Source organism: Pristiophorus japonicus, chromosome 23 (assembly GCF_044704955.1).
Source record: "Pristiophorus japonicus isolate sPriJap1 chromosome 23, sPriJap1.hap1, whole genome shotgun sequence".
In the NCBI taxonomy this organism is placed as follows: Eukaryota; Metazoa; Chordata; class Chondrichthyes; family Pristiophoridae; genus Pristiophorus; species Pristiophorus japonicus.
Window position 1 is genome coordinate 9746280 of NC_091999.1, and position 13386 is coordinate 9759665.

Sequence of the window (13386 nt, forward strand, 5' to 3'; positions counted from 1 at the left end):
ATACAGGGTTATGGGAAAAGAGTAATGTAGTGGGCATTAACGAAAAATAATTTGAACGAGCCAGCACAAGCATTATGGGCTGAATGGCCTCTTTGGGTGCTGTGTGATTCTATGATTCTATGAACTGCTGTCAACATTGGTTTTATTGGCGTTTGATGATGGCGGAAACTGCTGTATTTCCCCTTGTTCTGTTTTAGTGCACGTCTGGGTCTGACCCGTCTCACTGTGAGCCCGTGCGCAATAATAAGTGGCGCTCTCTTCCGGTGTCAATGCCTTGATATCCAAAGCGAAGATATTGTTTAATACGTCTTTGGAAGCAGTAAACCGTTCTCCAATCTCTTGACTGTACTGCTTTCTGTCCTTATCATAGTACGAAACTAGCCAATCCAGAGCCTCCCCGGGGCCTTGCGTTACCAGTACACCCAGTAGATGTCAAGGTTGAACCCGCTGGTTTTGCAGGTCAGTCTCAGGGACTGTTCAGAACGCTTAGTTTCTGCCTATTCAATACCTCATCCGACTGGACACCTATAAAGGTAAAGAAGCAGTAATTACGGCGAAGTGACTCCTGGCTCCGTAACACCCCCAGAGAGGGATTAACAGCGAAAGAGAAAGATTGGAACAATTCGGAAGAGTTACAGCTACTCACTGTGCAGGAAACCATGCAGTACGCCGAGAACAATCGCCGACCTCAGGCTCCTGGACATTTTGGCTAAATTAGGCTCCCGTATCTTCAGTCACAAACTGAGGGAAGCAGTTCCTAGGTTGTTGGATCCCGATCCTCAGTGATGGGGGTTTATGCAAAATGCAGAAAGCGGCGGGTTTGAAGAGGCAAACGATTGGTTGCATGCAACCGACGTCGTCTGCAACCACGTGACGACATCCACCGCAACAGATACTGTGTATTTACAATGACTCATTATGGACGTTGGGATTATAGACAGGTTAAGTAAAAACAAAAGGAAATAATTGCATTTCTATAGCGCCTTTCGCAAACACCGGACATCTCAAGGCACTTCTCAGCCAATGAAGTACTTTTGGAGTGTAGTGACTGTTGTAATATGGGAAACACGGCAACCAATTTGCGCACAGCAAGCTCCCACAAACAGCAATGTGATAATGAGCTGATAATCTGTTTTTGTTACGTTGATTGAGGGATAAATATTGGCCAGGACAGCGGGGATAACTGCGCTGCTCTTCTTGGAAATAGTGCCATGGGTTCGATTACGTCCACCTGAGAGAGCAGGCAGGGCCTCGGTTTAACGTCTCATCCGAAAGACGGCACCTCCGACAGTGTAGCAATCCCTCAGCACAGCACTGGAGCATCAGCCTCGATTTATGTGCTCCAGTTGCTGGAGTGGGACTTGAAACCAAAATCTTTTGTCTTAGAGGCGGGTGTGCGACACACTGGGCCACAGCTGATACTGCGAGCGGACGATAAGGTGTCCGATGGAGTGAAATGTGAGGTTGTTGACGTAGGTAAGAAAAATAGAAAAACAGAATATTGTTAAATGGTGAGAAACTATTAAATGTTGGCGTTCAGAGAGATTTAGGTGTCCTCGTACAGGAAATATAGAAAGTTGGCATACAGGTTTAGCATGCAATTTGGAAGGCAAATGGAATGAAGGCCTTTTTTGCAAGGCAGTTGGAGTTCAAGACTATGGGCGTCTTACTACAATTGTACAGGGCTTTGATGAGAACAGACCTCGAGTTCTGTGCACAGTTTTGTTTACCCTATCTGCGAATGGACATACATGCCTTGCAGATGGTGCAATGAATCCAGGTTCACTGGATTGAACCCTGGGATGAGTCCAGCTATCCTAAGAGGAGATTTTGACTAGATTGGGCCTATATTGTCTGAAGTTTAGAAGAATGATATGTGATCTCATTGAAACATATAAGATTCTGAAGGTTATTGACAGAATAGATGCTAAGAGGTTGCATCCTGTGGCTGGGGAGTCTAGAACTAGTGGACAGGATAAGCGTCGGCCATTTAAGACTGGGACGAGGAGGGGTTTTCTTCTCTCAGAGGGCTGTGAATCTTTGGAATTCTCTCACCCATATGACTGTGGATGCTGAATCATTGAGTATATTCAAGGCTGAAATCGATAGATTTTTGAACTCCCGGGGACTCAACTGTTATGGGGATTGGGTGGGAAAGTGGAGTTGAAGTTGAAGATCAGCCATGAACTTGTTGAATGGTTGAGGAGGCTCGAGGGGCCTGCCATATTGCCTACTTCTGCTCGTAATTCTTATGTTCTTGTAGTATGACCGACAACATTGAAATTGATGTTAATGCAATTGTTCAATGGTTATTGTTTTTGGACGATTTCACGATTACTGGCCTGTCATGGTCAACCATGAAAGACTTGCATTTATATAGCACCTTTCATGACGTCCCAAAGCGCTTTAGAGCCAATTATGTACCTTTTTAAGTGTAGTCACTGTTGTTTTATAGAAAAAGCGGAAGCACAGCAAGCCCCCACAAATAGGAATATGATAATGACCAGATCATCTGTTTTAATGATGCTGATTGAGGGATAAATATTGGCCCAGGACACCGGGAACAACTCCCCTGCTCTTCTTCGAAAGCATGCCATAGGTTATTTTAGGTCCACCTGAGAGGGCTGAGATTTAACGTCTCAGCCGAAAGATGGCACTTCCAACAGTGAAGCGCTCGCTCAGCACTGCATGGGAGTGCTAGCCTAGATTTTTGTAATCAAGGCTCTGGATTGGGACTTGAACCCACAATTTTCTGGACTGAGAGGTTAGGGTACTGCCAAATTAGACACAGCAGTCACTGCAGCAAATCGCATTCACCCATCAGCCCTGTGCTCATTTCACGACAGTTCAGAAGGAAGTTCTTGCATTGTTTTCCTGAAATTGGCTAGAGGGTGTTTTTTTGTTCTGTCACCTTGCCAGAGTTAACGGTGTCTCATCCGGAAAGAGTGCTCAGCGGGTGATCTGCATATCTCATGTTTGTGTTTGTGTGAACGAGGTTGGCTGGTGTTTTCAGCGCTCCTTTAGGGATCCCCTCATGTTGGCGGTTTCTTGTGCCTGGGTTTTTACACCAGCTCAGCCAGGGTTCCTCTGGCTGCTTGTCGGTGGTGCAGTAATATACGGCAGCGTCCTCGGCCTTAATTTTACTCAACACTAAATGTAACTAAAAGTCGAGCTTATGGCTGAAGCAGAGAATCGGTCTTGAAGTCCAGAAGCATAATTAATAGTTGAGGAGTCGCAATATCTGGCTACCCAATCCAGGCCCTTCCCTGGAAACTGGCGATACCAGTGCATCACCTCGTCATCAAACTCATCCCCAGTCAATTCACATGTGAGTTGAAGAGACCCCTCAGACTTTGTGACCGCCGAATCTAACTGGGTCAGCGCAATTTCAGAGGTGACTTCTGTGAATAGAAGAAGCATAAAGGACAGGAGAATTTAAAGTGGAACAAACTTAATTCACACTGTACACATAGAATTTACGGCACAGAAACAGACCATCTGGCCCAAAGGGTCTATTCTGGCGTGGACGCTCCGCCCCATGATCCTCGCACACGACTTACTAATCTCACCCTACAGACCAGTCATTCAATTATTTTCTCCGTCATTATCTTATCTAGTTTCCCCTTGAATTGCGAATTCGACATTCTCGCCTCGCTCGAAATAAGGCTCGCTCGTCAATTCGTTATTGGCTTAATATTTACCTTATTTTGTGGCCCCTAGACTTGGACTCTCACCCTGCCACCATCATGCTCCCCCAACCACATCTTCTCTACGTCTACCCGAACAAACCTCCTCATGATTTTAAATACTTCTATCAGGTCACCTCTCGGTCTTCGAATTGCGCGAGGCAAGAGTCTCAGGCTGTTCAATCTTTCCTGATATTTGTTTCTCACAGTATCTCATTGGTGTGAAACACGGCAAGCGAAACTCACGGGCCACATGAGCCAGAATCACACCGAGACAGATGGCGAATTCCATGACTTGGATCTTCTGAGACTGATTGGCTGATCTGACTACCTCAGGACTCCTGGCCGAATCTGAAGCAGCGAGGCACGGTTGGCGATTAACTAGGTTTTCGAGATTGAACGTGGGAGCGGAAGTGTGGGCCAGATAGCGCTGCCCACCCATATCACACTCTGCTCTTCCTGTCTTGTGTCCTTACAAAAGAATTAGGAGCAGGAGTAGACCAATCGGCCCCACGAGCCCGCTCCGCCATTCAATCAGATCGTGGCTGATCTTCTACCTTAACTCCACTTTCCTGCATTATTCACATATCCCTTGATTCCATTAATCTCCAAGAATCTAACTATGTCTGTCTTGAATATAATCAACGATTGAGCATCCACAGCCATCTGGGGCAGATAATTCCAAAGATTCACCACCCTCTGAGTGAAGACTGCTCCCCATAACCCCTAATCCCTTCTCGGTTAAGAAACTGTCTATCTATGTTTTAATTTTATTCATTGACGCAGCCTCCACAGCTCTCTGAGGCAGGGAATTCCACAGATTTACCACCCTCTGAGAGACGGAATTTCTCCTCTTCTCAGTTTTAAATGGGCGGTCCCCTCATTGTAATCTCTCCTATTAGTGGAAATATCCTCTCTGCATCCACCTTGTCAAACCCCCTCATAATCATACGTTTCGATACGATCACCTCTCATTCTTCTGAACTCCAATGAATAGAGTCCTAACCTTCTCAACCTTTCTTCATAAGTCAACCCCCTCATCTCTGGAATCAAGCTAGTGAACCTTCTTTGAACTGTCTCCATAGCAAGTATATCCTTTCTTAAATATGGAAACCAAAACTGTATACAGTACTCCAGATGTGGCCTCACCAATACCCTGTATACCTGAATCAAGATTTCCCTGCTTTTATACTCCATCCCCTTTGCAATAAAGGCCAAGATTCCATTGGCCTTCCTGATCACTCGTTGTATCTGCATACTGACCTTTTGTGTTTCATGCTCCAGGAACCCCAGATCACGCTGTACTGCAGCTCTTTGCAATTTTTCTCCATGTAAATAATAGCTGGCTCTTTGACTTTTTTTGCCAAAGTGCATAACTTCACATTTTACATTATACTCCATTTGCCAAATTTTTGCCCAACACTTAGCCTGCCTATATCTTTTTGCAGGTTGTGTGTGTCCTCCTCACACATTGCTTTACCTCCCATCTTTGTGTCATCAGCAAACTTGAATACGTTACACTCGGTCCCTTCATGCAAGTCGTTAATATATATTGTAACTAGTTGGGGTCCCAGCACTGATCCCTGTCGCACCCCAGTCAAGCATGATTAAGGAGTTTGCAGATGAAACAATCCTTGGCCGTGTAGTTGATAGTGAGGAAGTATTCTGTAGACTGCAGGAAGATACCAATGGACAGGCCAGGTGGTCAGAATAGTGACAAATGGAATACAGTCCGGAGAAATGTGAGATAATGCATTTGGGTAGCGCTAACAGGGCAAGGGAATACCTAATAAATGGTATGATACTAAGAAGCGTAGAGGATCAGAGGAACCTTGGAGTGCATGTCCACAGATCCCTGATGGTAGCAGGCCAGGTGGAAAATGCGATTAAGACACTCTTCTTGTCTGTCTCTGTATCGCTCTGCCCCTCCATACCTGTCCCTCTGAGTTTTTTTCTCTCTCTCTTCATGTCTCCAGTTCTCCAGCCCATCTCCGTTTCTCTCTCTCCCTCGCCATAATCATATTGAATGGTTTTGCAGGCTAGAAGGGCTGAATGGCCTATTCCTGCACCTATTTGTTCTATGTTTCCCCAAGTTGTTCTCTGTCTGCCTGTTTGTCTCTCTCTCTCTTATTGTCTGCCACTCTCCCTCTCTCTCCCTCGCCATATCTGCTCCACTTTTTCTATCCATATCCGTGTTTGTCTCTGTCCCTGTCTCTCTGTCCCTCTCCATACGTGTCTCTGTCTCTCACTCTCCATGTTAGTCTCTGTATCTCTCTACCTCTCCATATCTATCCCTCTATTTCTCTCTCTTTCCCTTCATGTTTGTCTCTTTCTATATTTATCCATGTTTGATACGTTTCTCTCCCTCTCCACGACGGTCTCTGTGTATCACGCTGTGTCTCACCCTCTCTCAGGTTTTGGCCCTCCATGTTTCTCCCTTTTCATGTCTGACTCTGTCTGCCTTGTCCGTCCTGTTGCCTGTTTTTGTGCTGCCTTAGGCGGCGTGTGCTTGGCTGTGAAAATCGAAGCACAATAGTAGATGGCACTGTCCTGGAAACGAGATCTGTCAATCTGCAATGCTAACGCGTTCTGATTATTGTACAGCAATCCTTTAAATCTCTTCTGAAAACCTTACCCGTAGTAATCTCCTGCGCTGCAAACCCATTCGGGTGTCTGCTGATGACTCCGCCAGTACCAATGAAAGATACCCGGCCTCACCGGGTCCAGTTTCAGCATCTTGCAGAGCAGAATAGCTCTTGCGCCCTCCCTAACCGAGTCCCGAGCTGGCGATTGCTCCAATACTGGGTGGGTTCGGTGCAATCTACAATCGGTGCAAATCAGGACAAAGAAAGTTTGGAGAAATAGACCGGTACAATTGTCAGAAAACCTGGGGGCATCAATATAATATAGTCGCTAATAAATGCAAAATAGAGAAACGTCTTTACCCAGAGAGTGATTAAAACGTGGAACTCGCTACCACAAGGAGTAGTTGAGGCGAATAAAAAAGATGCAATTAAGGGGAAGCCTGAGAAACACACGAGAGAGAAAGGAATAGTAGGATATGCTGATAGTGTTAGATGAAGGATGTTCGTGCAGAATATTGCCATAGAGCTATTGGGCTGAATAGCCTGTTTGTGTGCTGTTAATTCGTTGAACAAACAACATAAGTAAAGGCAATTGCAATACTGAAGCTGGAAGGATTTTTGAGCAAATAAAGTGACTCACTGAGAAAAGATTTTAAAAAATTAATGTCAGCGTTTCGTCCTGAATCACTTTGAAGCGCATTTGGAAAATTATAATCAAGCTACTGGTGTGGACCAGCAACAATAATGTTCTGTGGAAATATACAGATTGGTCTCGCTCTGTACCACTGTCCCCATCTATTGTTTACTACACATATCCGGTTTGAACCTCATGGTTGAACCCAGTATTTGCAACAAGAAACGAAACTTTGCACGAGATACCCAGACTTTGCAACCAGATACCAAGAATTTAAAACAGGAGACAGAGACATTGCAACAGGATAGCCAGACTTTGCAACAAGATAAGCAGTGTTTGCAGCAAGATACGCAGTTTACAACAAAATACACAGACTTTGCAACAAGATACACAGATTTTCAACAATAAACTCAGACTTTGCAACAAGATGCACAGACTTTGCAAAAGGATATCCGACTTTGCAACAACATATCCAGACTTTGCAACAAGATACACAGATTTTGCAACAGGATATCCAGATGTCACAACAAGATATCCAGACTTTTCAACACGATACCAAGAATTTGCAACAAGATACACAGATATGCATCAGGATATGCAGATTTTGCAATAGGATATCCAGACTTTGCAACAAGCTATCCAGCTTTGCAAAAAGATACCCAGATTTTGCAAAAAGATGTTCAGATTTTGCAACAGGATATTCAGATCCTGCAACAAAATCACCGGATGTTGGAACAAGATATTCAAATGTACATCAAGATACAAAGAATTTGGAACAAGATATCGAGAATTTACAACAAGATACCCAGACTTTGCAACAAGATACACAGATATGCATCAGGATATGCAGATTTTGCAATAGGATATCCAGACTTTGCAATAGAATATCCCCTTAATTGCAAAGATGCAATTAAGGGGAAGCCTGAGAAGCACACGAGAGAGAAAGGAATAGTAGGATATGCTGATAGTGTTAGATGAAGGAGGTTCGTGCAGAATATTGCCATAGAGCTATTGGGGTGAATGGCCTGTTTGTGTGTTGTTAATTCGTTGAACAAACAACATAAGTAAAGCACCAGGCCTTGGAACCGGATATGCAGACTTTGCAACAAAACACCAAGACTTTGGAACAGGATATCGTGATTTTGCAACAAGATATCTACACTTTGAAACAAGATATGCAGATTTGCAACAAGATATCCAGACTTTGCAACAGAATATTCAGACTTTAGCACAAAATCACCAGACTTTGGAACATCAATGATCAGGAAGGCCAATGGAATCGCAAAAGGGTTTGAGTATAAAAGCAGGGAAGTCTTGCTACAGTTGTACAGGGTATTGGTGAGGTCATACCTGGAATACTTTGTACAGTTTGGGTTTCCATATTTACATAAGGATATACTTGCTTGGAGGCAGTTCAGAGAAGATTCACAAAGTTGATTCCGGAGATGAGGGGGTTGTCTTATGAGGAAAGGTTGAGTAAGTTGGACCTCTACTCATTAGAATTCAGAATAATAAGAGGTGATCTTATCGAAATGTATAAGATTATGAGGGGGCTTGACAAGGTGGATGCAGAGAGGATGTTTCCACTGATGGGGGAGACTAAAACTAGGGGACATAATCTTAGAATAAGGGGCCGCCCATTTAAAACTGAGATGAGGAGAAATTACGTCTCTCAGAGGGTTGTGGATCTGTGGAACTCACTGCCTCAGATAGTTGCGAAAGCCGGGACATTGAATAAATTTAAGACAGAAATAGACAGTTTCTTAAAATATAAGGGAATAAGGGGATATGGGGAGCTAGCAGGGAGATGGACTTAAATCCATGATCAGATCAGCCATGATCGTATTGAATGGTGGAACAGGCTCGAAGGGCCGTATGGCCTACTCCTGCTCCTATTTCTTATGCTCTTATGTTCTTATATTAAGATACCCAAAATTTCTTACAACATCACAAGAATTTGTAACAAGATGCCAAAATGACAAGCTATTCAGACTTTGCAACAGGATACCAAATATTTGTAACATGATATCTAGACTTTGCAACAAGGTGCAATATTTTGCAACATGATACCAAGAATTTGCAACAAGATATTCAGACTTTGCAACAAGATACACAAACTTTGTAACAGGATACCCAGTATTTGCAACACTATATCAGACTTTGCATCAAGATAATCGGACTTTGCAACAGGGTATCCAGAATTTGCAACAAGATAGCAAGACTTTGGAGCCACATTTCAAAATTTTGCAACAAGATACCACTACTTTGCACCAAAATCACAAGATATATTAACAAAATCACTAGACCTTGGAACAAGATACCAAGACTTCGCAACAAGATACCAGAATTTACAATAGGCTGCCCAGATTATTTTGAAGAAGAGCAGGTGAGTTGTCCCGGTCTCCTGGCCAGTATTTATCCTTCAATCAGCATCACTAAAAAGAGGTAATTTGCTCATTTTCTCATTGTTGTTTGTGGGATCTTGCTGTGCTTAAAATGGCTTCAGCGTTTTCTACGTTGCCACAGTAACTATCCTTCAAAAGTGTAAACGTACACTCTCGAGCGCTGCGAAGCTCCTGTTAGAGGCCCCGAGCTGACCCCCCTACTTGATCACAGCCCGGGATCAAGGGGTACAGGCTGCTTAGACTGTAGCCGATGAGCGCTGAGCAAGGGGCACGAGACGGTCTGTGACCCACTGACCCTGAATCAATAGGAGTAAAATCCAATCATGGCACTGTGACGTGAAAAGGCATTGTGACCTCATGGACTGCAGGGAAAACCGGCAGCGGCCATGTTTTTGTGATGTAGGCTTGGCTATGTGTGTCATGCATAGTCGGCCATGTTCGTGTGAAGTAACATGTTGTACATTACGACCGATATAGTCAATGTGTTCACTGAGGCATATGAAAGCATGGGCCTTACGCTTAACATCCATAAGACAAAGGTCCTTACCAGCCTGTTATCGCCGCTCAGCACTGCCCTCCAATTATCAAGATCCACGTTATGGCCCTGGATAACGTGGACCATTTCCCATATCTCAGGAGCCTCTTATCAACAAAGGCAGTCATTGATGAGGAGATTCAACATCGCCTCCAGTGCGCCAGTGCAGCCTTCGGCTGTCTGACGAAAAGAGTGTTTGAAAACCAGGCCCTCAAATCTACCACCAAGCTCAAGGTCTACAGGTCTGTAGTAATACCCACCCTCCTGTATGGATCTGAGGCATGGACGATGTATAGAAGGCACTTCAAGTTGCTTGAGATATATCACCAATGATGTCTCCGCAAGATCCCTCAAATCCCCTGGGAGGACAGGCACACCAACATCAGTGTCCTCGACCAGGCTAACATCCCCAGTAATGAAGCACTGACCACACTCGATCAGCTTTGCTGGGCAGGTCCATAGTTCGCATGCCAGAAATGAGACTCCATAAACAAATGCTTTATGCAGAGCTCCTTCATGGTAAACGAGCCAAAGGAGGACAGCAGAAACGTTATAAGGACACCCGCAAAGCCTCCCTGGTAAAGTGTGATATCATCACTGACACCTGGGAGACCCTGGCCGCAGACCGCTCAAGGTGAAGAAAGTGCATCCGGGAGGGCGTTGAGCTCTTCAAGTCTGAACGCAAAGAGCATGAAGAGGCCAAGGGCAGGCCGCGGAAGGAGCGCACGGCAAACCGGTCCCATCGACCCTCTGTGAATGTCTGTCCCACCTGTAACAGGGTCTGTGGCTCTTGTATTGGACTGTTCAGTCAGCACAAAACTCACTTTGGGAGTGGAAGCAAGTCTTCCTCGACTCCGAGGGAATGCCTATGATGATGGACTCTGCAAAGTGAGACGGCCAAAGTATAGAGAGACATCAACATAAGGAGATAGATAAACATATGACTGAGTACAATGAGTGATAGAGAGACAACAACAGAAGGAGAAAGGTAAACGTGAAACTGAATGCAGCGATACAGAGAGACGCCAACCTTATCCATTGAAATGTTCATATGATGATTCGATTAAGGTGGTTGGTTAATTTTCCACACGCATTAATATGGTGATAGCGCCACCTACTGGACATAGTGTGCTGGATCAATTGGCAACTCGGCGGCGTGATTCTCTGACCATTTGTGAAAACCTGTTATCAAATAAGGAGAAGCGGTCATACCTTATCGGAACCATTCATGTGTATGGCGAGGAAACGTTGCAATGTTTCATGGACATGGTGGAAAGAATTTTGAAAAGCACCTAGCGCAACAAAGTGGAATATCCATGTTTAGAAGATGAAAGCATAAACTAAATAATATATTCTCCAGATACTGTTTCTCCAGTGACTGCCCTTTTCATGGATAATGAAACCGTTATTGGATCTATCTATCTATATGTTTCTATCTCTCTGATAAGCATGAAATTCTTATGAATTCCATTGAAAATAATGATAATAAGCGAAAGAACAAGTAGAAAAACAACGTGAAATTCAAGAATGCGTTGCAATTTGAGGTCTTATACTATTTATTAATGTAAATCCTTTGGATGTTGACTCGCAAATTGATACATTGCCCTGCCCTCGAGAAACCCTGGGCCAACAGCGCCATCTACAGGCTATAAACGGGGTATTGCCAATGTGTCTGAATTCAAATGTACATATATGTTTTACATAATAGTGATGGGGAAACTATTTAACCATATAATGTGATACAAGCCCTTCAACCATTCACACTCTGATTCCACAAGCAGCATTTTAAAGGCTCACATAATCGTTGTTCCACTTGAATTCCATTTGGCGATAATTAAGTGACATTTCCTCTGATACCTATTTACTCTTAATGCTATCATAAATGCAGAGCAGACATTTTCAATGAATATTAATACATAGAAAATCAAAATCGGTTCTTTCACTAAAATAGTGAACATGGCAAACCACACAGCGCCGCTTAATGGTCATGCAGGCGTATCTACCGGAGAAGATCTCAGGACAATATGTCTGTTTTTTGTCCCTTTAACTAATAATAAGCAAGTTTCAGTCTATTGGCTTGGTGCAAAGAAAGATCCAATTTATAAGGAGCCGATAGTGCATAGTGCCAGGGAGCGATGCGGCAAGACAAGATCAACCAGCGGGGATGGAGTTCCACTGTTCGTAGAAAGACGCCTGATGGAACAAATTGGAGGAAGGGAGGGATAGCGAAACGAAAAGTGTGCTGCCGCTGGAGAACAGGAAGTGGATCGGGGATACCAGGCTGAGCTATAACCGAGGTTGGGAGGGTATTGGAAGGTGAAGGGAAATCCCACTCCTTTAATTGTTCAGTTACAGTGGACACCCGCTCCCATGTGGGTTCATTTCATTGCTTAGAATGGGAGAATAACAATCAGCTTCCACCTCTAACCCACGCACTTTCAAATTGATTAAGTTAGTTTATTGAACAGATAATTCCAATTTGTGGTCAACAGCGACATTATCATGTGATTACACAATGGTCGCCTCATCTATCCATCTATCCGTCTGTCCGTCTGTGTGTCTGTCTATCCATCTATCCATCTATCTATCTATCTATCTATCTATCTATCTATCTATGTATCTATCTATCTATCTATCTAACTAACAGTCAGTGTGCCTGTTTGTCTGTCTGTCTGTCTACCTATCTATCTATGCAGCTCTCTATCGGTCCGTCTGTCTCTCCCTTTGTCTCTCTCTCTGTCTATTTATGCTACGCTCCTCATTTGGAATGCAGAGTGACATTGGTCCATGAAATACAATGAGAGTTCGCTGTCACAATCTCTCCTCGTGCCGGAGCACCTGCAGTTTATGTAAAGGCTCTTGCCCTGAATACACCGCTGTGTGCGGTGTTAAAACACAGAAGTACTTCCTGGAATCCGCAGCTGTCAGCTGTGAAACCGTTAAACTGATGGATCTGTAATTTTTGGCCAAAGATGAGGTAAAGCGCTGCCTTGCAAACTTCGCAGTGTCACTGAAGCCGTCGGTGCAGCGGATGAGGATATACTCCAGCCCCTCGGATCGGCCCTCCCCATACCAGACCAGGCAAACGCTCGCCCCTTCTGTATAGGAGCAGGTGATGGTCGCGATCCCTCCCTCCTGAACAGTCAGCTCTGCCTCTGGCTGCTGAGTGACCGATCCAGCAACGCTGTCTAAAGGACACAGAGGGAAACATTGCGATAAAGTGCAGGCACTGTGAATAATATATTCCACAGGCGGAGAGATAGTCGGCCGTGCATCATAGAAACATAGAAACATGGAAAATAGGTGCTGGAGTAGGCCATTCGGCCCTTCGAGCCTGCACCACCATTCAATAAAATCACGGCTGATCATTCAACCTCAGTACCCCTTTCCTGCTTTCTCTCCATACCCCTTGATCCCTTTAGCAGTAAGCGCCATATCTAACTTCCTCTTGAATATATCTAATGAGCTGGTATCAACAAATCTCTGAATGAAGAAGTTTCTCCTCATCTCAGTCCTAAATGGTTTATCCCTTATCCTTAGA

General features: G+C 44.2%; 1 protein-coding gene across 1 annotated transcript in view; it reads right to left on the bottom strand.

Moving 5' to 3' along the window:
• Window positions 1-13386, bottom strand: part of LOC139235620 (T cell receptor alpha chain MC.7.G5-like) — a 77572-nt gene that overhangs the window by 32086 nt on the left and 32100 nt on the right. Inside the window, exon 3 of the mRNA XM_070866663.1 lies at window positions 6322-6331. Within this exon, the coding sequence (XP_070722764.1) occupies window positions 6322-6331 (10 nt within the window). The remainder of the gene's footprint in view (window positions 1-6321; window positions 6332-13386) is intronic.